Below are 23,545 nucleotides of genomic sequence, written 5' to 3'. Positions count from 1 at the left end.
TTGACATGAGCATGCATTAAATATCCAATATCAGACGATTATATCCAATATGGACAGATACTAACAAATTAGTAATGCCAGTTGACAACTAATATATATATATATATATATCATGCACAATTGAAACCAGTAAGACTTTTAGAAATGGATGGTTAGCAGAATATCCAGGCTTGGAATCATATTGGTTTCAATAGTCAGGTGAGTGAGTCATCAGGGTGAGTAAATGATGACTGGATTTTTTAGTAAACAAGCATCTCTGCTGAGAGAGAACGGACAGACTGGTACCCCTCAGCAATTTACAGACAGCGGATGACGAGATGAACGAGGCTGGCTGTGGAGAGATCTGCTGACCCAAATGACTTCTAGTTTATTCATTAAAAAGAAATGACATGAGGAGAGAAAAACACTGTCCACAGTGTTTCCTGAAAGAACAAGATGACGGCTGTGGATGGAAACCAATGTAGACGACGAACAAAAACATTGGAGCTTAGCACTGCATTGAAAAGAGCCATCCATTTTCTGACCACCTAATACAGAAAAAGAACTTGCACCAGTCTCAAACAAACAACAAAGTCTCTATAGAGCTCAATGTGACTTTGATCAGACACAGTAAAGCAAACATACTGTAATAAATGTATCAGTCACACACACAAACAGACAGACACAATAAAGGCCCTTTCACACTGAGCGTGACGCGATAAAGCCAAGCGAATAAAAGGTGTCTCTTGGATTATTAAACACTGTTTTGCAACAGTCCAGTGGAGTCCTTTTTAACCCTTTATTAGATTTTAGAGGCTTGACTTTTTGGTTTTGTAGATTTTCAGCAGGAGGATTTGGCAAAGCTGCCGAGTAGTTGTCGACCAATATATTGCCACATATTAGGCTCTTTTTTTTTTTTTTATCAGCATTAGCCGGTAATTTTTTTCCCGTTTGGCCGATAATTGTCACAAGTGGGACTTTTATTTTGACAGAGCTGAAAACCCAGTCTTCAAAGAACCCACAATCTGTGGTCATTGTTGTCTTTATTTAACAGTTCTGTCTAATAATATGCTGCGCTATATCCAGTTCGCCGTTATGTCATATTCAATGTGTAATGCATGTAAAATTAGCATTGCCTGGTCTTTATTTGAGAAAACATGATTCCCAGTGCACTCAGACAGGTCTCACAAATTATTATTATTATTTTTTTTATTTATTTTTTTTAAGTATAGCATTACAGATAGATAGTATTAAAGTATAGTAGTAGACCTATTACAGAATCAAGATTTTTTTTTAAGTTTAAATCATTTTCAACTTATTTATTTCTAATTATGTTAGTGAATACTATGTCAAATAATGTGTCTACTATCTAAAATATAGTTTGGCGGGCCAATGTCGATATCAGTCGACCACTACTCAGAAGCAGATTATATATAATGAATGAGTTACACAGAAAGGTTAGGACAAACTAAAACCCCATTGTGTGTACACTTCATGGTTCAGGTAACACAAACTTCACTTGCCTTTCATCGCCATGTTTGATATATTGATTCCCTTGTTAGTTATGAACACGTGCACAAACACAGACACACACAAAAGGATGGGAATACTGTCTTTATAAAATCTGCCCTCCAGGAAAAGAGTTAGTGTATCTGCTCGTACAAGCCATTAACCAAAAAGGGAAAGTGCTGCGCCTCATCTGAGTGACAGGTCACTATAGCAACATGTCCTCAAGCATGTGACTCCCTATGTGTTGGTGATGTCATAATAATGATGTTGAATATCATAATGACAGTTACTGTAGTAACGCACCACACCCACTAAGGAGAGGTTATTTCACCATATGTGGCTATCATCTGACACAAATAAACAATATATGACCTGAACTTGTTTACAAACACACTTCACTCAAACACATATGCTTAAAACTAATAACTGTTGTAAAGTTGAATGTCTGAGCGTGTGCAGTGTTTCATTTTTTAAAAACTATCATATAACACAATAATCCACTTTCAAGTAGGTTCACAATCAAACAAACCATGCAACCAACCCAACTCAGACAATCAGTCAACCTGAGTTTCACGAATTACCTGTTCAAGTTACTTAATATCAGGCTAAAACTGAAAGAAAGAACAACGAAAGCCTGTCTGGCCATGCCAAGAAGAGTGAGTTAAAGCTAATGGAGTGAACACTGGAGTTTTGTGTCCCTGAATGACTCTTTCAGCACAGAGGCCTGCTAACGATATGAAATAATATGCCAGAACTGTGATCTCAGGTTAGACAGCGCACTCATTTGTTTAAAGTAACAGAGCCAGAGAGTGTCCGCAGGCCAAAAGAAAGAGACATGACAACCTGGCGTGTCCATGTGTGTGATTAAAACTTTGTAATTTCCCACAAGGAATCAAGTTTATGTTTCTACCTGAGCATGACAAATGATTTTGAATGCAGCCACTGATTTAATATTTCAGAATCAAATCTGGGTATCGGCCCTCATAAATAAAAATATCTTTAGTGTTTATATAACTATATATATCTTTAAGGAAAGAAGTTCCTAAGTTACAGTCATCAAGAGTGCATTTACTTGATCAAAAACAGAAAAAAAACAGTAATATTGTGAAATATTATTACAATTTAAAATAGACTAAAATATAAAAAGACTGGAGTAATGACGCTGGAAAAATTCAGCTTTGCATTATATTGTAAAGTATATTAAAATAGAAAAAAAAAATCTGTATTTTTGATCAAATAAATGTAGGCTTGATGAGCATTAAAAACAGTAATGTTTCCAAACTTTTGTTTTGACAAGTGCTGTATATATATATATATATATATATATATATATATATATATATATAGGCCTATATATAATAAAGAATATTTTTTATATATAATGGTCAATAAGAGATATCCTAAATAGTTATATCCTAAATATTTTATTATTATTAATGCCATTATATTTATTTTTATGCAAAGTAGAGCTTAAATATAAATAAATAAGTAGACAAATTCAACTCAACTATCTGTCTCTCACTAGACCTATGGAATAGGCTACTTTACATATACAGATTTTAGAAGAACTTAATAGTGATTCTTCTCAGGTCAAATGTTGGATGGCCGGTTCTGACTCTTCAGATTTGTGTCTTGATTGGATTTGTGACTCATTCAGGTATGTAAGCAATGTCATTGGTGAGTACACATACTTTTGACAGCATCAGACTTTAACCACACACACACAAAAGTCTGAATTAGTGCTACAGGTCAATGCTGGCCCTGGGGTCAAAGTTCTCCATGTCAATCATTAGCAGATTTGAGTACCGCAATGTTCAGTGTCACTCACCCACGGCGGCAGCTCTGAGCTCCGGACGGTCTGACGCACCGCTCGCTCCTCATGCTCCAGAAACGCCAGTGCCTGGTTGACCCGAGCGAATCTGGTTCCCTGGTTCCGCCTGAGCCAGAACAGCACGGCCAGGCCGATGAGGACCCAGCTGAAACTGAACTCCAGATATCCCAGCACGTAGATGGGGAAAATCACCAGGAATGTCTTAGCGAACTTAATTCCCATCTGTGTGGCGTCCGACACCGGGGACTGCGGCTCCTCGTCCGGTACAACCGGCTTGGGTGTTTTGACATCTTTGGGAGTCGGAGCAGAACCCGGTCCGTTCTGACTGACCGCTGGTGCGGGTTTGGGTTGCACTCCGTTTGCTGACGCACTCATCTCCAAAGTACACAAATCCAAAACAAACAACAAAACTAAAAACTAAACAACTAAAGAAACAAGAGAGTTTCTAAAGAAACATCTCAAACATGTAAGTTAAGAATATTTATAGTAAACAAAACGAGTCGCGTCGCTCGGTTCCGGCTCTTCCCAGGAGCGCAGATGATTGGATCAGCGCTTCTCCCTAAACTGCTCCCCACCCGACCTTGCCTTGTATGGAGCGGCCGTCGGCCCGTGATTTTCCGCCCTTCACAACGAACTTCAACTCGCTCGAGTCTTCCAGCTGCTGCCCCGTCTCTGAGCGCGCGCCACGTCTCGCTGTCCCTCTCGTCAACGCGCGAGCTGTGAGCGGTACCACCTCTCTCGCACTCACCACATCCTGCAACAACACACGCACTCTGACCAAACCCGCTGTTCTGGATACACACAGTGACAGGAAGCTTCAGTTCACACTGGCAGAATGAGGGTGGCGCAACGAGCGTGCACGAGCGGTCCGGAAGCGCCACCTTGTGGACTAAACCTAATACACAGAAACTCTTCACAGTTTATATTGAGCGCATTCATAATCTATCTATCTATCTATCTATCTATCTATCTATCTATCTATCTATCTATCTATCTATCTATCTATCTATCTATCTATCTATCTATCTATCTATCTATCTATCTATCTATCTATCTATCTATCTATCTATCTATCTATCTATCTATCTATCTATCTATCTATCTATCTATCTATCTATCTATTTTTTTTTTTTTATTATTATGCTTGCAAACAATAGAGATGACAAACATGGTATACAATTTTGTATCAGAATTACAAAAATGTCAATACAAAATATAGTAATAATGTACAATGTCATCTGAACATACAAATTATCATAACATAACTAAAAAAATAACGAGAAATGAAGAAGGAAAAAAAAAGAAAAAAGAATCATGAGGGTAAGACATCTTATACATCATTTAGTGTATACAAATTAAAATCATTACAATTTGAAATAGTTTTAATAGCTTTCTTATTTTCTGAGGATGAAATAGTGTTAAGGTACATTTTAAATTCTTTCAAAAAAACAATCAAAATTGGTTTGTTATTGGTGAATTTACACTTATGAATGTAAAATTTGCCAATAAAATAAAATAAATTAATAACAAAGCAGGCTTTTTTTTTATTGGGGTCAGACTCAAAATATCCAAAAATAATGTCTTTAAAGGTTACTGATATATCTTGCTGGATATTATCTTTAATAAATATTTCAATTTTTATCCATAGTTGTTCAGTATAGAAACAAGACCAAAATAAATGATAAACAGTTTCTGTGTGAACTTGGCAAAATGAGCATTTTGTGTCAATATTACTTTTATATTTAATCATAAAATATTTAACAGGGTAGAATTTATTTATTATTTTAAAGGACACTTCTTTTACTTTATTAGTTAGAAAATATTTCTGTTGTAAGGACCAAATCTTTTTCCAATTTAAGTTTTTAAATAAATTACTCCAATAAGAGATTGCAGGAGAGACAGAAATTATATTTTCAAGAAAAAGGGATCTAACTTTATTATTTCTTTCTTTTTTTCCTGAAAAACATATTTTACCTATTGGAGTTTCGGTTGGCTCAGGAAAAGTAGTAATTATAGAAGGAGAGTGAATGTAGTTTTTAAAGAGGACACAGATTCCTGCTGGTATTGCTCCCATGACTATGGCAAACTCTTTGGGGGTCTATCTATCTATCTATCTATCTGACTAAACATGAAGAAACTCGTCACAGATTAATTAGCGCATTCATAAATTCACTATTACAATGTAAAAAAGGATCGTGATTTTAACGGAAAAGGATTGTAAAATACTATGGTGAAAGTTTCCTTACTCTATCGGGTGAATAACTGTGAGAGATGTAACCGTACATTTTTCTGGGTTACAGGGTTACAGACGTGAAAAGGAACAAATCATTGATTCATTGTATAATTTACTGTGGAAAAAACGTAAATTGACATTCCCACAATTCCCTGCGTGACACTACACATTTGATGTATTTTTGTTGAAATAACTGTTTCTTCAAAAATGTTCTTATTTTTTCTTATCAGTTATGTACATTAGGGTTTAATGTTACATTTAATGCTGTTACATTAATTTTTATTGCATTTTTAAAATGTCGTGTGTTTCGAGCTTGTGTGAATTACACTGTGCAGCTTCTATATATTAATTTGAGCTTTTTCAGCTTGTGGATAAACTGCTTTTGATGAGCTTTGATTCATCATGTGACTCTCTAATCACCATTGAGGGTGGTGGTTGTCAGTGTATTACAATAATACAAAACAGATGTTAATACTTAAATATGTCGGTAAATTAACATTATATCAGATAATAAAATATTTTTTTTACTAAATTGAATGGACTTTTCTTTCTTTTTTTTTTACAGTGTATCTAATTATCTATCTATCGGACTAAACTTAACATGCATTCAAATGATTAATATAAGCGCATTCATAAGTTTACTATTATCTATCTACAGTATGAACAAAAACCGGCATTATTTTGCCCCTCGGAGTTAAGCAACTGATCCATCAGCTAGTCTGACATGCAGTAGGTCAGGAGAACCAGTTTGGCTTATAAGACTGAATAAAAAAAAAAGTAAAAAAAAAAAAAAAAAATCACAAAATATTAATACATTTATAGTTCTTTCTTTTTCCGCATGTTACTCCACTCGGCATTCAATTAGAGTAAAACATGCATTTAGCATTTTGTTCACTAGATGGCAGTGAATGTACATTGTGATCCTCAACAAAAGTTTGCAAGGCAGACATGTTTTCTCAATAAGAATAGTTGAAAATATTTTATTGACATATGAAAAGACATAGTGACATAATCAAAGTGCTTTTGTATCTTACATGTAATGAAAGCTTCAAAAATAAATAAAGATATAATAAACACACATTGTGCATATGTCATTCTGTCCATTCCTCCCTCCTTCCCTCACTCTCTCTCTCTCTAGAGATAGACATAAAACAGGACAGATCAGCTGCTGCTGGGCAATGAGTCTAGAATGCAAATTCTATTCCACATAGGTCTATATTTATGCGTATCACAGTGCAGATATGATCTTGTTCATAAACATGATAAAATGACTTATGTTAGCCTAAACTATTAAGTCACAAAAGTATGTTGCAAAAGCTAGACAAAACAAAACAAACAATTTTCTGTACATAATTAACAATTATGAAAATGACTTAACATTAGTATCATTAAAATGATAAACATGCTAAATGAGTATGTGATATTTTAATACAACTTCAAAAATGTGTATCAACAAAGACACCAACAAAGACGAGCATAAAACAACAATATATGCAAAAGAAAAGTACGTAAAAGCACAAATATGACACATATTTGTGATCACAGGTTTAAAAACACTAATAAATAACATGGATTTAATTGGCAACAGCAATATTTATCATATAAAATTCCATTCTTTAAATTAAATTTAGTATGCAAGTTAAAAAAATAACCAACACTAGCAAAATATTGGGCGACACAATCAAAAATGAAAATAAGAACTTAAAGATATGCTACAGGAGTCCTTTAAGTCTTTTAAGTCCCTCTGTGAATGATGTGCGAGTGTGTGTTTGCTATTTTTAGGGCGTTCAATCTACAGTTAGCAGGCTGACAGAAGTGCTGAGAGTGAGAAGGTGCTGGAAATCATGGTTGTTGTGCCTATCTTTAAGATCATCGCGTGTGTGTTTCTACATGTTATAAGCCACATATATGGGGTCGAGCTGGTCGGCGAGGAAACCGTCTCGCAGGTGCATGCGTTGCTTCTCTCCGCGAGAGTTGATGGGAATTACGCCCGTATCCACAACGACCACCACACCCACAATCAAGTAGTGTTCTTCTAGAACCACATTAGTTACCATTGGAACCAGATCTAGAGCCTCCTGCTCAGAACCGTCCAACTCCACCACCACCACAAGGAGATTCGTCCATGTGAACACCGCACTGAATGAGAGAGAGAGAGAAAGTTTGAACCCGATTTCACAAGTAATCGCTAATAGCTGCTTTTCTAAAATGTGTATTCATTGTGCAATGCAACTACGCTAGGCATTAGCATAAACGGTCTTCATCTGCACTGCAGTTAGTTTTCACTCTCTGATCAACTACTGTATTGTCAGCAACATTATGAAGAGAATCTTGCTGAGCAAACAAGTTTATGGATGGCTACCTGAATGATAACATATCCAGTTTAAGGGCACAGACATTTAAAGGAAACTATTGCCTCCTTGAATATTGAGGCTCGTGACTGCCAGGAAAAACACGTTAAATGTTGAATGTGGCTTATCCAATTATTTTTATGATTTATTAAAGTGTATTGAGACTTTGGTTATTAACTCGTGTTATTTAATGTGCTGCAGCTGTTTTTTCAGTTCAGCTGTTTTAAAAAAAATATATATTTTAGGTTGTATTTCCAGTAAAAATAAGTATGCTTCCATGTATACCCTACCGTTTAAAAGTTTGGGATCAACAAGATTTATTTTTTCAAAGAAATTAATACATTTATAATTAAAATGATCTAAAGTAACAGTAAAGACATTTATAATGTTACAAAAGATTTCTACTTCAAATAAATGCTGTTGTTGTGAACTCTCTATTCAAAGAATCCTAAAAATGATCATGATTTCCACAAAAATATTAAGCAGCACAAATGTTTTCAACATTGATAATAACAAGAAATGTTTCTTGAGCATCAAATCAGCGTATTAGAATGATTTCTGAAGGATCATGTGACACTGAAGACTGCAGTAATGATGCTGAAAATACATCACAGGAATCAAATACATCTTAAAATATATTAAAATAGAGAACTTATTTTAAATTGTAATAATATTTCACAATATTATTTCAGAAACAAATCTTACCAACCCCAAAATATCCTTTAATATAAAACGATTATATCGTATCACAATATGACATGGTTCCCACCCCTAATCTCTGTGTGTGTGTGTGTGTGTGTGTGTGTGTGTGTGTGTGTGTGTGTGTGAGCTCACCACTCTGTGATATTCCGATGTGCCCTGATGATGGACGTTTCAATGTCAATGGGATGGTATTTCATACCTCTCAGCTCCATGACTTCATCTAATGCTCCCACCACATAAAGGGCATCGTGCCTTTCTGAACACACAAATAAAACAACTCATAACAACTCCACTGCTCAACGCAAATCAAATATCTTTCTCTCTATGAATGCACAGACAATCCCTCTTTATCTGTGACAAAATGCCCAATCTATATTGAACACACACACACACACACACACACACACACACACACACACACACACACACACACACACACACACACACACACACACACACCTCCGCTTGCATCAGTGAGGTCGGTCCTGCGCAGAAACCCCAGGTATCCAGTTCTGGCCCACACAGTCTGAGTGTCTCCAAAGCTCAACCTGGCTCCGAAATGATCCGAACGCACATTTTCCTCTCCGAACACAGTGAAGTACCCACTGGCATTCTGTGGACTATGGACCCAGATCTGCACACATTTTAAAACGGGCACGAGTGAGATGCTTGGTTATGAGGAGATATTCTTTTATCTGATAGACAAGAGAGTGCTAGTGGTCTAACCTCCCCTAAATGAGAGTCTCCGATTGGTCCCTTCGTCTCTGGGTTAGCGATGATGATGCGTACACCAGGTAAAATCTGTTAAAAAATTAAGGAAAAAAGTCACATTTTGGAATCTAATGTGGTTAAAGAAAATAAAGAACCATTTAACTGTCTTACTAACCTTCCCAGATTCCATGAGAGGTAAACTATGTGGAGATCCTCTTTCAACCAGTCTCACCCTGCAAACACATACAGTCTTACTTCAGATGAGGATCTGATAGAAAAAAAATTATATTGTTCCAAATATATGACAGTGTTTTTTTTTCTTGGAAATACATCTGAAAAAATGGGTTTGTCTTATATTCAGGGTCTAGACTTTTACATGCCGCAACAATAGGGAGAGCTAAATAATACGTGTAAAGTGTAAGACTGGAAAAACTGGAAGAACTGGAAGAGAGAGTTGCTCTCTGAGACAACAAAGGAAATTAACATTTGAACTCACCATTTGAGACGCAAAGTCTCACCTCAGAATACATCTCTCCCCCTCTTCCCCACTCCCCCTCTCTCATGCTGAGACCACATGAAAATTACCCAAAAAAACATATGGTTTGATGTGAATAATTATCATCGAGTATTATATGTGTTTGGTATCATTTGAAATGTCTCAGTGCGACTGGTACAAATGTCTCATTTCCAAAAAAGTAAAACAAAAGGTAATAAGGTTTTTAAGAGTTTAGAGAGAACTGGCACACAAAGGTAGGTGGTCTCCTGGCAAATGGTCTCATACCCCCAAAAGGTTTAACCTCTGAATGCAAATTTCCATTGTTAGCACATGTTTCCATGTGAAAGAGGTTCTGGCTATATAATGGAGTTTCCTCCATGACCGATAAACGCAGCAGAGTCAAACAACTCTCATTCAGCAGCCAAGAAAAGTCTTCCCGCGGTCCTAAAAATGTCCACTTCGAAGAAATTGACAGGCAAGTGTGTCAGTATGTAGACGAAAAAATAAATGCGGGGCTGCCCACAACTAGAGCCGTTATTCAGCTGAAGTCACTGGAATTCGGCAAAGAGCTGAACATCCCCACCAGCGAGGCCCCTCGTTTCTTATTTCGGCTATGTACTGACACACTTGCCTGTCAATATCTTCAAAGCGGAACGTCTTTTCGTATATTTTAGTATATTATATATTTTTTTAAATATATTATATAATATTTCGTTTCATATATTCTGAAAAATAACATTTTCTGAACATTAAGGACCTTCTTTCACAGACTATTTGTTGAAAATAAAAACTACTTTTTGAATGGTACTGTCCTAATCTGTAATAATTTTGTCCCTTTTGCTACATCTTTGTAAGAATGAAAATAATAAAATACCTAATGTATGTGTGTGTGTATGTCTTGCCTGTCATGTCTCAGTGCTCTCATGTCCACATAGACAGTTGTTGGATCAGGTCCTGATGTTCCCTGCACAAACATACAAATCACCTTCTATAAATTACAGTCAAACATACTTAATCGCCCACCAGATGAGCACGATGCTTTACTTTTTTATGGTCAAGGTGACTTGCATTAAAAGTGAACAAAGTGTACAAATGTATAGTGCATGGACAGGTTTCAACCAATCAGCAAAAGAAGGAAGGTAGATTAGTTCAAAGATGATATATTTCCCCTTATGCAAACATCTAATTCAAAACAGGTTAAACTGTTGGCATTCATCATCTAGAAGGAAAACTCCTGTTCCAGTGTAGATGCAAGGTGTTAGTTGTATATAATAACATGTAATGGCCTAATATATTTGGTTTTATCTTTTGTAAACCACCCTGAAGCTAATCAGGAGTTGTCCAAAGGCAGAAATGTTTTTTGCACCCTTTATGTCTGAATCCAGAGATAAGCATGCTTTCGTTTCGTGTGAACCGTTCTGGACAAGAGCACTGAAGCTGAAGTCATTTGAGGTGAGGTTAACATTGCTTTGCCAATTAGTCAGCTAGTAAAAATTAGTAGTCATGCACAAAGGATGATAATTAGTAGATTTACTCCCACATCTACATATGGTTGTAATAACTGAAGAACAGTCAAGAGTTATGAAATGATGAGGGTCAGTTGAAGTTCAGTCATACCTGCTCAGCAAGCTTCCCCAACCTATGAGGCTACATGAGGAGAGGAGAGGAAGATGTAATGTATAAATATGTTAAAAGTAACTTAAATAATAAACTTAAAACTAAATAAATCAATAAATCAAATAGAAGGTTGAATGAGTTACATGACTAGAAAAAAGAAATAAACTGAACACTGGGGATGCCGCTAGACTATGAAATCCGATGTGGGTCATATTCTTGCCTATACTGACCTGTAGGCAGATTGCGAGATTGACCCTGCAGCCGAAGGCAGTGCTGACGGCACGAGGGTGAAGCCCCACATCCTTAAAGAGCTTACAGAAGGACTGTGTCAGAGCAACACGAGGCCTCTCTTCCGCCACAACCACACATGAACGCACACGGGTCAGATCCATCCCACGGGCCTGAGAGAGAGAGAGACACACACAAATACAGGGGTGAACTGAGAAACGGTGTTATTTTAGTATTATTGAGATACTATTCATATTTTGAATTCCTTTTTATATCTATATTTTGTGTTTTTATTTTAATTTCAGTTAAAGTTTTAGCAATTTTTTGTTTTTGTCATTTTTATTTTTTGTAAAATTTTAGATTTAGTTTTTAAGTACAATACATCAAGTTAAACTAAATGAAAATAAGAAATGTTGCCTTAGCAACTAGCTGAAATAAAATACTTTTTTCATATTTATTTTATTTCAAGTAACCAAAATGTTTTGTTTTTTTTATGGTTTTAGTTTTAGTTTAAAGGGATAGTTCACCCAAAAATTTTAATTCTCTCATCATTTACTCACATTCATGACATCCCCAATGTATATGACTTCCATTTCCAATTTCTTCCAAGTTTTTTAGGAAAATAATCCATCTCTGTGGGACCATATAATGCAAGTGAACGGCTGCCAGTCGGTTGACGTGTGAAAAACCACACACAGCGATCGTATCGTAAACCATACAACCAAAGTGGATAAATCAATGTCTTCTGAAGCGAAACGTGTCTGTAAGAAAAACATTTTTTTTAAAACTATAAATCATTGCTTTCAGACAAATCCGATTCTGGATATCTTGCTAGCTATCTGGATAGCTTGCTGAGCAGGTATGACTGAACTTCAACTGATCCTCATCAGTTGCTTCTAGATAAATCAATGTTTTCTGAAGCGAAACTGTAAGAAAATACCAATATTTGTAACTTTTAAAAAATATATAAATCATTGCTTCCGGACCGGTCTACTGTCACACGAGCGTTGTGAAGCTTGCGCGAGAAGTAGCGGTCCCATTGTACCTTCTACTGTGTTGTAAGGATGCATTCGACACAGGTTCCCTTGAACGAATATATATTTAATTTAGAGGGAAATGCAAAAAGAATACAGAATGGCGCAGTATATATCAGCCTCTGTCCAACTCTGCGTGACTTCAGGGCTCCGAGGAAAACTCTAAACATGGGTGTTAAAGAAACATCCCCAGACCATTACATCATGAGCTTTCCTCGTGACCTTCACAATGCACTTGCTTTTGTGTTAAGCTGAACTTGAGAACGCTCGTATGGCAGTAGACCAGAAGCAATGATATAGAAAAAAAAGTGAAAAATATTAGTATTTTTCTTACACACACCAATCGTTTCGCTTCAGAAGACATCCACCTGTGTTGTATGGATTACTGTCACAATCTCTGTGATTTTTTAAAGATTTTTTTGTTTAAAGTTTTAAACAAGCGGCAGCTATTCACTTGCATTATATGGACACACAGAGATTGAGAATTTTCATTTTGGGGTGAACTATACCTTTAACTATAATAATCCTGATGAGAAGCAGATTGAAATTGTGTGTGTGTGTGACTCTCACACCTTTAGAGAGTCGGTGAGAGAGCTGAGAGATCTTGTGCAGAGCTCCATCACAGAGTACGAGCAGAACGTGTCTCGGACTTTAAACTGACTGACGGACTGCAGCCACAAAGCAGGGTTCACCTCCAGATCCATCGGGGAGATCAGAACAGACTGCTGCCCTGCAAACACACTACGCACAGAAAACCACATAAATGAACACCTGTGTTTGCTGAGTGTTCATCTCAGGAGAGTGCACAGGTGATCCGTACCTGCAGAGACACCACAAGACGAAGCCAAGGCCGCAGTACGGGTCGAGACACACGGCCACCTCTCGAGAGGGATACAACTCACACTGCAGTTTAACAGAGCGACACAGAGCACTGGTTGCATTGTGAGACATCTTCAGAGAAAGAGAAAAAAATAGAGATTATAGGTTTTTTTTTATTTAACACAATTATTACAAATAATTAACACAAACATATTTCTTGTCCCTTCATTAGAAATATACAATAGGGTCCAAAAGGCAGAGTCTCACCACTGTTTCTAATTCAACATATTTTATTATAGATTATATAAGATAAGATAATATATAAGAAATAAATTAATTTTATCATATTTGGGTGTCTGTGGCATCAAAAAGTTTGAAAACCCCTGTTTTACATAAGCTACACACTCACACACTCACCAGGATAGAACAACACACGCACACACACATAATATATTTATATATTTAATAAAAAAAAATACACATTTAAAATATTTATACATTCAAATTTAATTACAATATTTAATAAAGAATTTTAATTTAAGGTTATTTTAAATAACCTTAACTAACATGGTTTTATCTGAAAACTACCATGCACAGAAAAACATACTACAGAGCTGAATATTCTGATTATTATTGAAATAAAATATGCAATGCCATCACATCAATAGTCTGTACATAAAACAACATTAGTAACAGGTATGATGAGACAAACCTTTACTCCAGCAAGCATGCCTGTAGTGGACACACTAAAGTCCAGATACGCCAACGAGTCTGGGTCACATGGCTTAAACAGCAGGGGACAACGCCTCTTTGGCAAATCGTCTAACAAATAAACACACACATATTTCTGATGAGCACTTGATATGTGTAACCTCAGACCAAAGATCTCATGTCTCTGACAAACTCACCTGTTTCCAGGATAGGAGGCCACGATTTAAAGTCCACAGCCACTGACGCATCTCTGGACCTCAGAAGTTTAGAGATGGCTTGAGAGGTCATAACACACACTGAACGACTCACCTGCACACACCAACATTTTTATTCATTTTACTCATTCTATAATGCATCACATTTACAATAATTTAAATGATTTCACTATTAAATAATTAAGATATTTCTAATTTAATTCATGACAGAGGAGTGTCCTTACGTCTAGGATCATTTTAACTGTAGGTAGTGTAGTGGGGATATTCTGAGGGTGAGGCGGCCGTACAGTTATAGGAATACAGCCTGCATACAGACAGCCGTAAAATGCAGCGATCAGATCTAGACCTGAAACAAAAAGAAACAAAAAAATGCACACAGATATAAATCTTCGTGAAATAGAACTACATCTGTAACAAAAAGCTGGAATTCAGCCAGTGCACATTTACTAATTCTCATTTATGACTTATTTAACTGTAATGTGATATTTTCATTTAATTTTAATTGAATCAAATGTTTTATAAAGCAAACGTGATGTGATTTCTCTACAGATTTAATTGGAGTGTGAATGACTCTTGAATGTGATATAAAGAACAGGACCGTCTGCTGTAGCTGATCTGATTTCATGAAATGCTACAATTAGCACCACAGAAAAACTACAACAAATTGTGATCTCTACCCTGAACCAGAGTTCAGTACACAAATGAAAAATGTACATCGCTCGTGGGAAGTTTATTAACTGGTGCTCAGACAACAACAAAAATCTGATCATTTAAGTACAGCTTAATTTGGCTGAAATAAATGGACACATGTATTATTGCAACCTGCAGATTTATTGGCAAACTTTAGAGTATGTTCAGTGCCTTTGTCTTTAAAATATCTTCATTTGGGAGCTTTTCACAGCAAATATTAGATGAATTAATTTGCACATCATGCAATCAACAGGGATTTTGCAGGTTTTATGAAGATAAATGTAAGACTTTTTTAATACCAAGTAAATAAATTGTTTACGCAAGTGAATAAATTGAACAATACATAAATATGTTCTCTAAATGTAAAAGTCTAAGGAGAAACACAATGAGATGTATTATCAACACTTCAGAGTTTGAAAATACAACTTACAACAGATATTTGTTACTTTTTAATTCATTTTTCTAAAACAAAAAAAGACTACTAGGATATGTAAATATCTTTTACTGTACCTTCTGATTTGTAAGTTCTTCCTCAGTATTTTTGTCTTGTTTTCCAGTGCAAATGTCTAAAGATTCTTAAATCATGCATTTACTTGAGTGCGATTGGGCAAAAACAAAAAAACAAAACAAAAAAACAACTTAATTCAAAGGGAAGTTTTGATAACTCATTGACAGATGTTAGTTCTTGTTTTAATCATAAACTCACTTCATGTTAAATTTTAAGATTTTAAATTTGCATCTCAAGTAAATGTATCTTGATTTAAAGATATTTAGATATGTGTTTTGAAAAACAAGACAAAAGTACTGAGGAAATGTTTCATTTTTTGCAATGCTTACAAAATGTAATGCCATGACTTCATGAATTTTAGACTTTCAGCTCTGATTTAAGACATTTTAAAGGCCTTAATTTGTGTAAGGGCAAAATAAGACTTTTTAACTTCTTATTAATTTAATTCAAGTAAGTTAGCCGGAGTGTGTATGTGTGTGCTTACCTGGTGGATACACTAATGCTACATGGTCTCCATCTCTTAGCTGTCCTCTTTCATACAGCATAGTGGCAATTTTCTCAGCTCTCTTGTGAAGCTGTAGACAGGTCAGAGAGCTTCCTATTGCACCCTGAAACATACACACGCACACACAAACACACACACTTATAGAAACACAATGCTACACCTGAAATCATATGGAGGTCAGAAAGGCTCCTGATTTTTAATCATTTTCTAAGCACCCTGCTGTGGGGAAATGAGAAAAGCAATATGTGTGTGTTACCCTTGAGTTAATGAGCGTGTACAGTATGTGGTCAGGTGTTGTCTGGGCTCTCCACTGAAGCACCTCCGACAGAAAGAGAAACTAGAACACATAAGAGAAAGAATAATCAGTCCGAGTGACACACACACACACACACACACACACACACACACACACACACACACACACACACACACACACACACACACACACGGCTTGTTTGTAAAGGTTTCCTTTAGGAGGTCAATTGAAGTACATTTCTGGCTCTTATCTTCCCATCTACAGTTATTTATTTTTTAAATACCTCCAGGTTTGCTGTGCAGTTTTGTAGGGCTGCACAATTTGGCCCCCAAAAAGAGTGAATTTATCTCTATATAATTATACAATTATTATGGCTATCATTATTAAATAACAATTAAGTATTTTTATTAAGTAAAACATCGATAATCATTTTATCTTACAGTACAACTGTACACCACTGTCATTTTTGTTGTGTTTATTTTGTTATTGAAAGGAAAGCGTGCGGACAAAATATTTACATATTCATCTAAACGACACTCCCAGAAGCATGGGTGAAGTTGGGATGTTCGCTAACAGTAAACCACTGCAAACGTATTTCAAACTTCTTTTTACCCCTAAGCGAAGAATGAAAAAGAGTATATCAGATGCTGAGATGATTTCATGTGGAGCAGCATTTACTGCATACCGAGGTGCTCTGAGACACGGAAAATACTGGATCATGAGCTGCTTGCATGTGAATAAACACAGTGCTGCGCTTCACTCTGAAACACGCAGCACATCTATTTTTTTTATTTATTAAATCGCAGCCATTATTATAGCAATTTTGATTTTATTCTGTTTAACTGTTCAACCCTAAGAGATCTCTGTAGACACACAAACTCTGAATTTACCTGCTCATTGTCCTCCATGTGACTCAGGTCTCGTCCACTGGCCTGAGCCATTCGTTTTCCTGCGACGAGATTCCCCACCATCACAGAGGCAGGACCCACCTCTGCAACAAACACACACACACACACGATATTTACACAACACTCTCTATGTAACACAAACACATCATGCTCTATAACACACATAAGGGCTTGTGCACCTGGTTGCTTCTGTCTGGGTTTGGGCAGGTTGGTGATGCAGGAGTGAGGACACATGAGGATGCTGCAGGGGTGTAGCGCCCCCTCCAGAAACAGCTGTTTAGTCTCAGACAGGTGGATTCCACCCAGAGGGGTTTTGGGGAGGGTGTTGGCAGGAACCAATGCCAGACAGTAGACCCCCACCTGATGAATACCATCTATAGCCTAAACACACACAGGTTTGGTCAGAGAACTCTTTATTATTAATTGTTAACAACCTTAATTATATTTATCAACAAAAATTTACATTTAAACATTTAGCAGACGCTTTTACCCAAAAGCAAATGAGGAGAACAACAGAAGCAGTTAAACCAACAATAGGGCAACAATATGCAAGTGCCGTGACAAGTCCCAGTTACTCTAGTACAGTACACATAGCAAGGTTTGTTTATATATTTTTTTATAGAAAAATGATATAGAATAGATAAAGAATAGAAAGTGTTAGCATTAATGGGTCAAATGTTGATGAAAAAAAAAGCAGTTTCTTGAAAATGACTAAAGACTCAGGTTGAGTTAGACAGATCATTCCACCAGAAGGTAAAAATTAAAACGATTACATTACTGTTCAAAGATTAATTTTAAATATTTTTGTAAGAAGTATCTTATGTTCAAAAAAGGATGTATTTAATTATCAAAAATACAGTAAAATTTTACTATTGTAAAATATCACTACAATTTAAAGTATAATTTATTACTATGAAGCTGAATTTTCAGCATCATTAGTCCAGTCTTCAGTGTCACATGATCCTTCAGAAATCATTCTAATATACAGATTTGGTGCTCAATAAATATTTCTTATTATTATCAATGTTGAAAACAGTTGTGCTGCCTAATATTTTTGTGGAATCCGTGAATTTTTTTCAAAATAATTATTTGAAATAGAAATTTCTGTTACAATGTAAAAGCCTTTACTATCACTTTTTAATTTATTTTTATTACAATTTAATGCATCATTGAGAGTAGAGAAAGTATAGAGAATAAAGAATAACATTTCTTTAAAAAAAGAAAGAAAAAAAGTAAAAATGCAAACTTTGAGCCTCAAGCCCGGTTAAGTGTGTGTGTACCTGCAACACTCGGCTCATCCACTGGTAACTCTCTTCTTCAGTTGAATCTGGTCTCTGTTCTGCTACCAGCACAATCCTCTCATCATACAATACAGTCACTGAGAACACCACCGTCCTACACACAGTGAGAAGACACATTGTCATCAAGATTCTCTCTAGAGTAGTACTGGTTGGTTATTATTTTGGTCTTCATTTTCATACATACCTTCCTCTATAGATAAACTTCATGGGCTCCACAGCAAGAGCGGTTGCGATGATGTCATCAGAGTTGTGTTTCCGTCCCCCGACCTGCATCAGTCCTTCCAGCGTACCTGAGATGAAGACCATCCCACCCGGACCCACAAACCCCAGCAGACCCGACCTCACGAACACACACTCGCTGACCAAACCACCGTCACATGCCACTGGACACACCTACACAAGAGAGACACACACGTATTTACCAAAATTTTATCATAAAATAAAAAAAACAAGAAAAAGGTCACACCATCTTAAGGTGGTCAGTCTGGTTATTGGAAGCTTTTTGTTGGTTCAAGGTGGTCTATAAGCCCCAACAATCTTGTTCAAGATAGACTACCATGTCATAAATGGGTACACCAGTTGGTAGTCGAGGTAAATAACTAACTAGACCAGCTTGAACCAACTAATTTCTATAAATGACCAGAAACAACAGGAAATGACTTGCATCACATTTGAATGCTATTTGCTTTTAGGATAAAAACATCTGGCAAATTCATTCATGTAGAGACCGTGTAAAACTAGCTACAAATCCAGCAACGTTTAACTTTACCACTTAAAATAAAGATGTTTTTTACACTACTGTTCAACAAGATTTTTTTAAATGTTTTTGAAAAAAACATCTAATGCTGAACAAGACAGCATTTAATAAAAATATACATTTTGTTATGTATATATTCCATACAGTAAAAACAGTAATATTTTGATTACACATAAAAATAACTGTTTTCTAATTGAATATATTTTCAAATGTAATTTATTCCAGCTGAATTTTTCTAGCATCATTACTCATGTCTTTAGTGTCACATGATCCTTCAGAAATCACTCTAATATGCTGATTTGAAACATTTCTTATTATTGTCAATGTTAAAAAAAAACAAGTTGTGCTGCTTAATATTTTTGTGGATACCATGATACATTGTTTCAGGATTCTTTGATGGCAAAAGAATAGTATATATTTGAAATAGAAATATCTTGTAACATGATACTGTCAATTTAATGCATCCTTGCTGAATAAAATAATTAATTTCTTAAAAAAAAAAAAGTATGCACTGACCCAATTATATTTATATATTAACATAGTGAAATATGGTGTATTTTCACACCTCAAATGTGTTCTTGCTCATTCCTGTAAGCCCATAATATGACGTTCCTGTGGCAACAGACGACACGCAGATCTCTCCAATCTCATCGGTTTTACACAGCTGAGGAACGCCCTCCAGTTTAACAACGCACACCAATGCTGAGAGAGATGGAGAAAAGTCAGTTTTACAAGAACCATAAAGTCGTTTGATGAGGTCTGCGGTCACATGAGGAAAACAGTGCTGAACTGCTCAAGGCTGGTTTATGAGGTAGATGTTGGAACTGAATCTAAATGCTTTGGGGATGTTCATTCGTTCATGTTCTCGTAATCTCTGTACCTCCTGACATGGCTGTGCCCACATCCTGTAGGGTGAGGACTGACAGCTTCTCTCCTGTGTCCACTCTAATGACCCCGTGACTCAGATTCGTCATACTCAGGACCCCTCGGCCTGCTGGCTTAGAGCTGCCCTCCTGAGGCCTGACAGAAAACACATGCATACAAACAAATGAAAGAATAAACATGTCCATATGTCAGTCTCACTGCTAAAATATTATGTTACCATAGACACAATATTTTCCAGATTTCATAAACAATATGAAATTGTGTGGTTTGGCCTCCTGGAGCTACAAAAGCTCTAAAACCGGTCTTAAAGAAAGGTTTGTGCAAGTATTACCATTGTTTAGTTTTACCACCAGATTCTTACATCTGCACCCACAAAAATCTCATTGAATGCATCACCAAAAGATGGTATTTCCATGAGATTCAGAAGTTTGGAGTAAATGCTTTTAAAAGAAGTCTCTTATGCTCACCAAGGCTGCATTTATCTGATTAAAAATACAGTAAAAACAGTATTATTGTGGAATAATATTCAAATTTAAAATAACTGTTTCAATATATTTTAAAATGTAATGTATTACTGTGATGGCAGAATTTTCAGCATCATTACTCCAGATTTTAGCGTCACATGATCCTTCAGAAATCATTCTGATATGCTGATTTTGTGATGAATAAACATTTATTATTGTTATCAAAGTTGAAAACTGCTGTGCTGCTTAACATTTTTGTGGAAACCATAATAATCTAATAAAAGATTTTTTGATGAATCGAAAGTAAAAAAAAAACAAATCACAAATGTGCTTACAATCAATTTAATGCATCCTTGCTAAATAAAATGATTAATTTCTTTCTTTCTTTTTAAATGGTACTTACCCCAAACTTTTGAATGGTAGACTACAAGGCAAAACAATTCCTAAAATGACAGATGAGCCTAAAATGACATATCTTCACGGTGCTTTTTTTGTATTTTTCTTTAAATAAACCAAGATGCATCATGACACACTGTCAGGGTATGCAGGTCTTTAGTACTAACAAATTTCCACATCACTATAAAGGGCCGTACACAGTCAGACCAAGGACAATAACTATAACGGTAACAATAAAGATATAGTTCTAAAAAAGAATAGCAGAGTCCACACCACAACTATAACGGTAATGACACAAAGAACCGTTGGAATCACTTTCAGAACGATTTTTTTCCAGTTAACGAACGATAAAAATAATGACTGGTAACTTAGAATAAACAGAACGATATTGTGTGTCGGAGTGGACACTAATATAGTTATCGTTATAGTTATTGTTCTTGGTGTGAACAGGCCTTAATAAACACTTCAAGGGGCATTCAACAGTTTTGTTAGAGAGATTTAAGATATCTGGGATCACATTTTGTATATTCCATTTTGCACTTTGGGTAGTATCCAATTTCAGGTTTACCAGCCTCTAAATGGCACACATAAAAGTGAAGAGTGGCTGACAACTTTACACGTCGGTCAGGCGGACCTTTTTTTGTTTATTCAGGCAATTCTTGGCAATGTGAACCAGACTTTATGGCAATATTGAAAAGTCTGGCTATGCGAGAGCAATATCCGTCTGCCTGTAAGATAACAGTATTTAAACTTAGACCACACACAAACACAATTAAATGTATTTGAGTGAAGTGAAAACTGTGAAAACTGCTCGGTTCTTAATCAACCATTTCATATAACATACAAATCTGAGTCAGATGTATTTCTTAATAGTTCTATGAGTCTGTGTGCATGAATGTGCGTAGGCCTGGTTATGTTGTTTGTAATGAGTGACCACAAAAGACAGAAACTCCCATTTTAATGTGTTTAAACTGAAAACAGATTCCTGTGCACAAGAATGACGTTTGCACATGTGTGCCTCCAGGGCAAAGAGTGTGAGTATATTATACCTCCTCAGAGCTACAGTTAGGGCCTCGGGGGAGCCAGCACACGGGCATATGACCTCTGACCTCAAGCCCATATTCTGGAACACGTTTAGGAATGCGTCACAGGAGGATATGGACCCTGGGAAAAGAAAGACAGAGAGAATTAATGTATATACTTAACGTAAAGGCTTGATTCACAAAGTAACACACTCACAGGCTCTGATTCAGCACTAAAGGGGGTTTGATTCACTGTTAACACACTCACAGGGGTTTGATCCATCAGCGATCAGCAGCATTCTCAGTGAGCTCATGTTGATGTCAGTCTGCTCTTTGTGGGACATTAGAGCCCAGTGTAGATCTCTACTCTTTACACATGCCACCTTAGCTGCACACACATGGAAGGAAACTAATTATTGATTAAGAATGATTATGTGTGACACTATGTGTGCATTTGTGTTAGCATAGAGACCAAAAGTCAGCACATCTGATAAATGTGTACTGTGTGTGTGTGTGTGTGTGTGTGTGTGTGCGTACCTTTGTACTGACAGACTTTCTGGATCCAGGACAGAGGATTCACCTTCATAAGTGCATATGGAACACTGACCACATGTAACATATTCAACACACTCTACAGAGAGAGAAAAGGTAAAGAAATCACTTTTTCAGAAAAAAAAATAATAATAATCAAGAGTAGGCTACAAAAATCATCTGATAAATGACAACATGCAATAAACGGAGTCACTGATATTACCGTTTGAACACTGTGCCAAAGGCCGATGCCTTTCTTAAAGTCCAAAACATTCACCACAGTCTCAGCTGAAACACACCAACACAAACCAGTTAGAAATAAAGTCATACAGGTTTTGAACAACACGAGGCTGAGTAAATGATTAAGTATTTCTGCTGATATCCCTTTAAGAATTAGAATTGTGTGATATTTGTGTGCTTTTAAGTGTGTGTAATTGTGTTTTGTACATGTAGCTGTGTGTATCTTACCCTCGCTGTATCCGCAGGTGTGCGTAAGTGTTTGGCAGTGTTTGAGCATTGCCATCCTTGTCACAGTTATTCCCAACACACTCCCATCCTTACAGGTCTTATACTGTCAATCAACCACAAAACACGGCCACTCTCATTATAAATGCAATGAAATCATTGCATTGCCAGTGAACTACAAATCACGCCAAATCATGTGTGTGTTTATGTCACAAGCTTCAAATCGGAAATAATTTTTTGACATGCGCACACTGCACGTATATACAGAGTTTCCCTCTGTTTGCACATACTTTTCTCCTAAATTGCATTTTTTCTGTTTTAAAGAACAGACTTGATACTTATCTATTTCGGGTCCTAATTAGGAGACGACGAGCACATGAACCGTTGTGCCGTGCTACTTATATTAATAATGCGGTAAAAA

General features: G+C 36.2%; 2 protein-coding genes across 4 annotated transcripts in view; both read right to left on the bottom strand.

Moving 5' to 3' along the window:
* The window catches only part of esyt2a (extended synaptotagmin-like protein 2a), a 28,607-nt gene extending 24,485 nt beyond the window's left edge, over positions 1–4,122 (bottom strand). The window contains exon 1 of one of the 3 annotated variants that reach the window (XM_081374243.1): positions 3,317–4,122. In XM_081374243.1, coding sequence (XP_081230369.1) covers positions 3,317–3,694 — 378 coding nt within the window. In that variant the 5' untranslated portion in view covers positions 3,695–4,122. The remainder of the gene's footprint in view (positions 1–3,316) is intronic. The other 2 variants (XM_081374244.1, XM_081374245.1) reach the window with 2 other exon arrangements.
* A 2,384-nt stretch (positions 4,123–6,506) lies between these two features.
* dip2cb (disco-interacting protein 2 homolog Cb) overlaps positions 6,507–23,545 on the bottom strand; it is a 34,291-nt gene continuing 17,252 nt past the window's right edge. The window contains exons 14-39 of the mRNA XM_081374215.1: positions 23,128–23,230; positions 22,883–22,947; positions 22,666–22,759; positions 22,397–22,516; positions 22,156–22,270; positions 20,242–20,381; positions 19,927–20,063; positions 18,789–18,997; positions 18,584–18,698; positions 17,483–17,684; positions 17,286–17,386; positions 16,396–16,476; positions 16,119–16,242; positions 14,661–14,782; positions 14,419–14,530; positions 14,223–14,332; positions 13,512–13,642; positions 13,264–13,432; positions 11,660–11,830; positions 11,430–11,459; positions 10,715–10,776; positions 9,492–9,549; positions 9,332–9,406; positions 9,065–9,239; positions 8,738–8,861; positions 6,507–7,691 (exon numbers count right to left, since the gene is read on the bottom strand). Coding sequence (XP_081230341.1) covers positions 7,439–7,691; positions 8,738–8,861; positions 9,065–9,239; positions 9,332–9,406; positions 9,492–9,549; positions 10,715–10,776; positions 11,430–11,459; positions 11,660–11,830; positions 13,264–13,432; positions 13,512–13,642; positions 14,223–14,332; positions 14,419–14,530; positions 14,661–14,782; positions 16,119–16,242; positions 16,396–16,476; positions 17,286–17,386; positions 17,483–17,684; positions 18,584–18,698; positions 18,789–18,997; positions 19,927–20,063; positions 20,242–20,381; positions 22,156–22,270; positions 22,397–22,516; positions 22,666–22,759; positions 22,883–22,947; positions 23,128–23,230 — 3,198 coding nt within the window. The 3' untranslated portion in view covers positions 6,507–7,438. The remainder of the gene's footprint in view (positions 7,692–8,737; positions 8,862–9,064; positions 9,240–9,331; positions 9,407–9,491; positions 9,550–10,714; positions 10,777–11,429; positions 11,460–11,659; positions 11,831–13,263; positions 13,433–13,511; positions 13,643–14,222; positions 14,333–14,418; positions 14,531–14,660; positions 14,783–16,118; positions 16,243–16,395; positions 16,477–17,285; positions 17,387–17,482; positions 17,685–18,583; positions 18,699–18,788; positions 18,998–19,926; positions 20,064–20,241; positions 20,382–22,155; positions 22,271–22,396; positions 22,517–22,665; positions 22,760–22,882; positions 22,948–23,127; positions 23,231–23,545) is intronic.

The sequence above is a fragment of the Scardinius erythrophthalmus genome (assembly GCF_964197995.2).
Source record: "Scardinius erythrophthalmus genome assembly, chromosome: 9".
In the NCBI taxonomy this organism is placed as follows: Eukaryota; Metazoa; Chordata; class Actinopteri; order Cypriniformes; family Leuciscidae; genus Scardinius; species Scardinius erythrophthalmus.
This window is presented reverse-complemented; position numbering and strand designations above follow the sequence as displayed.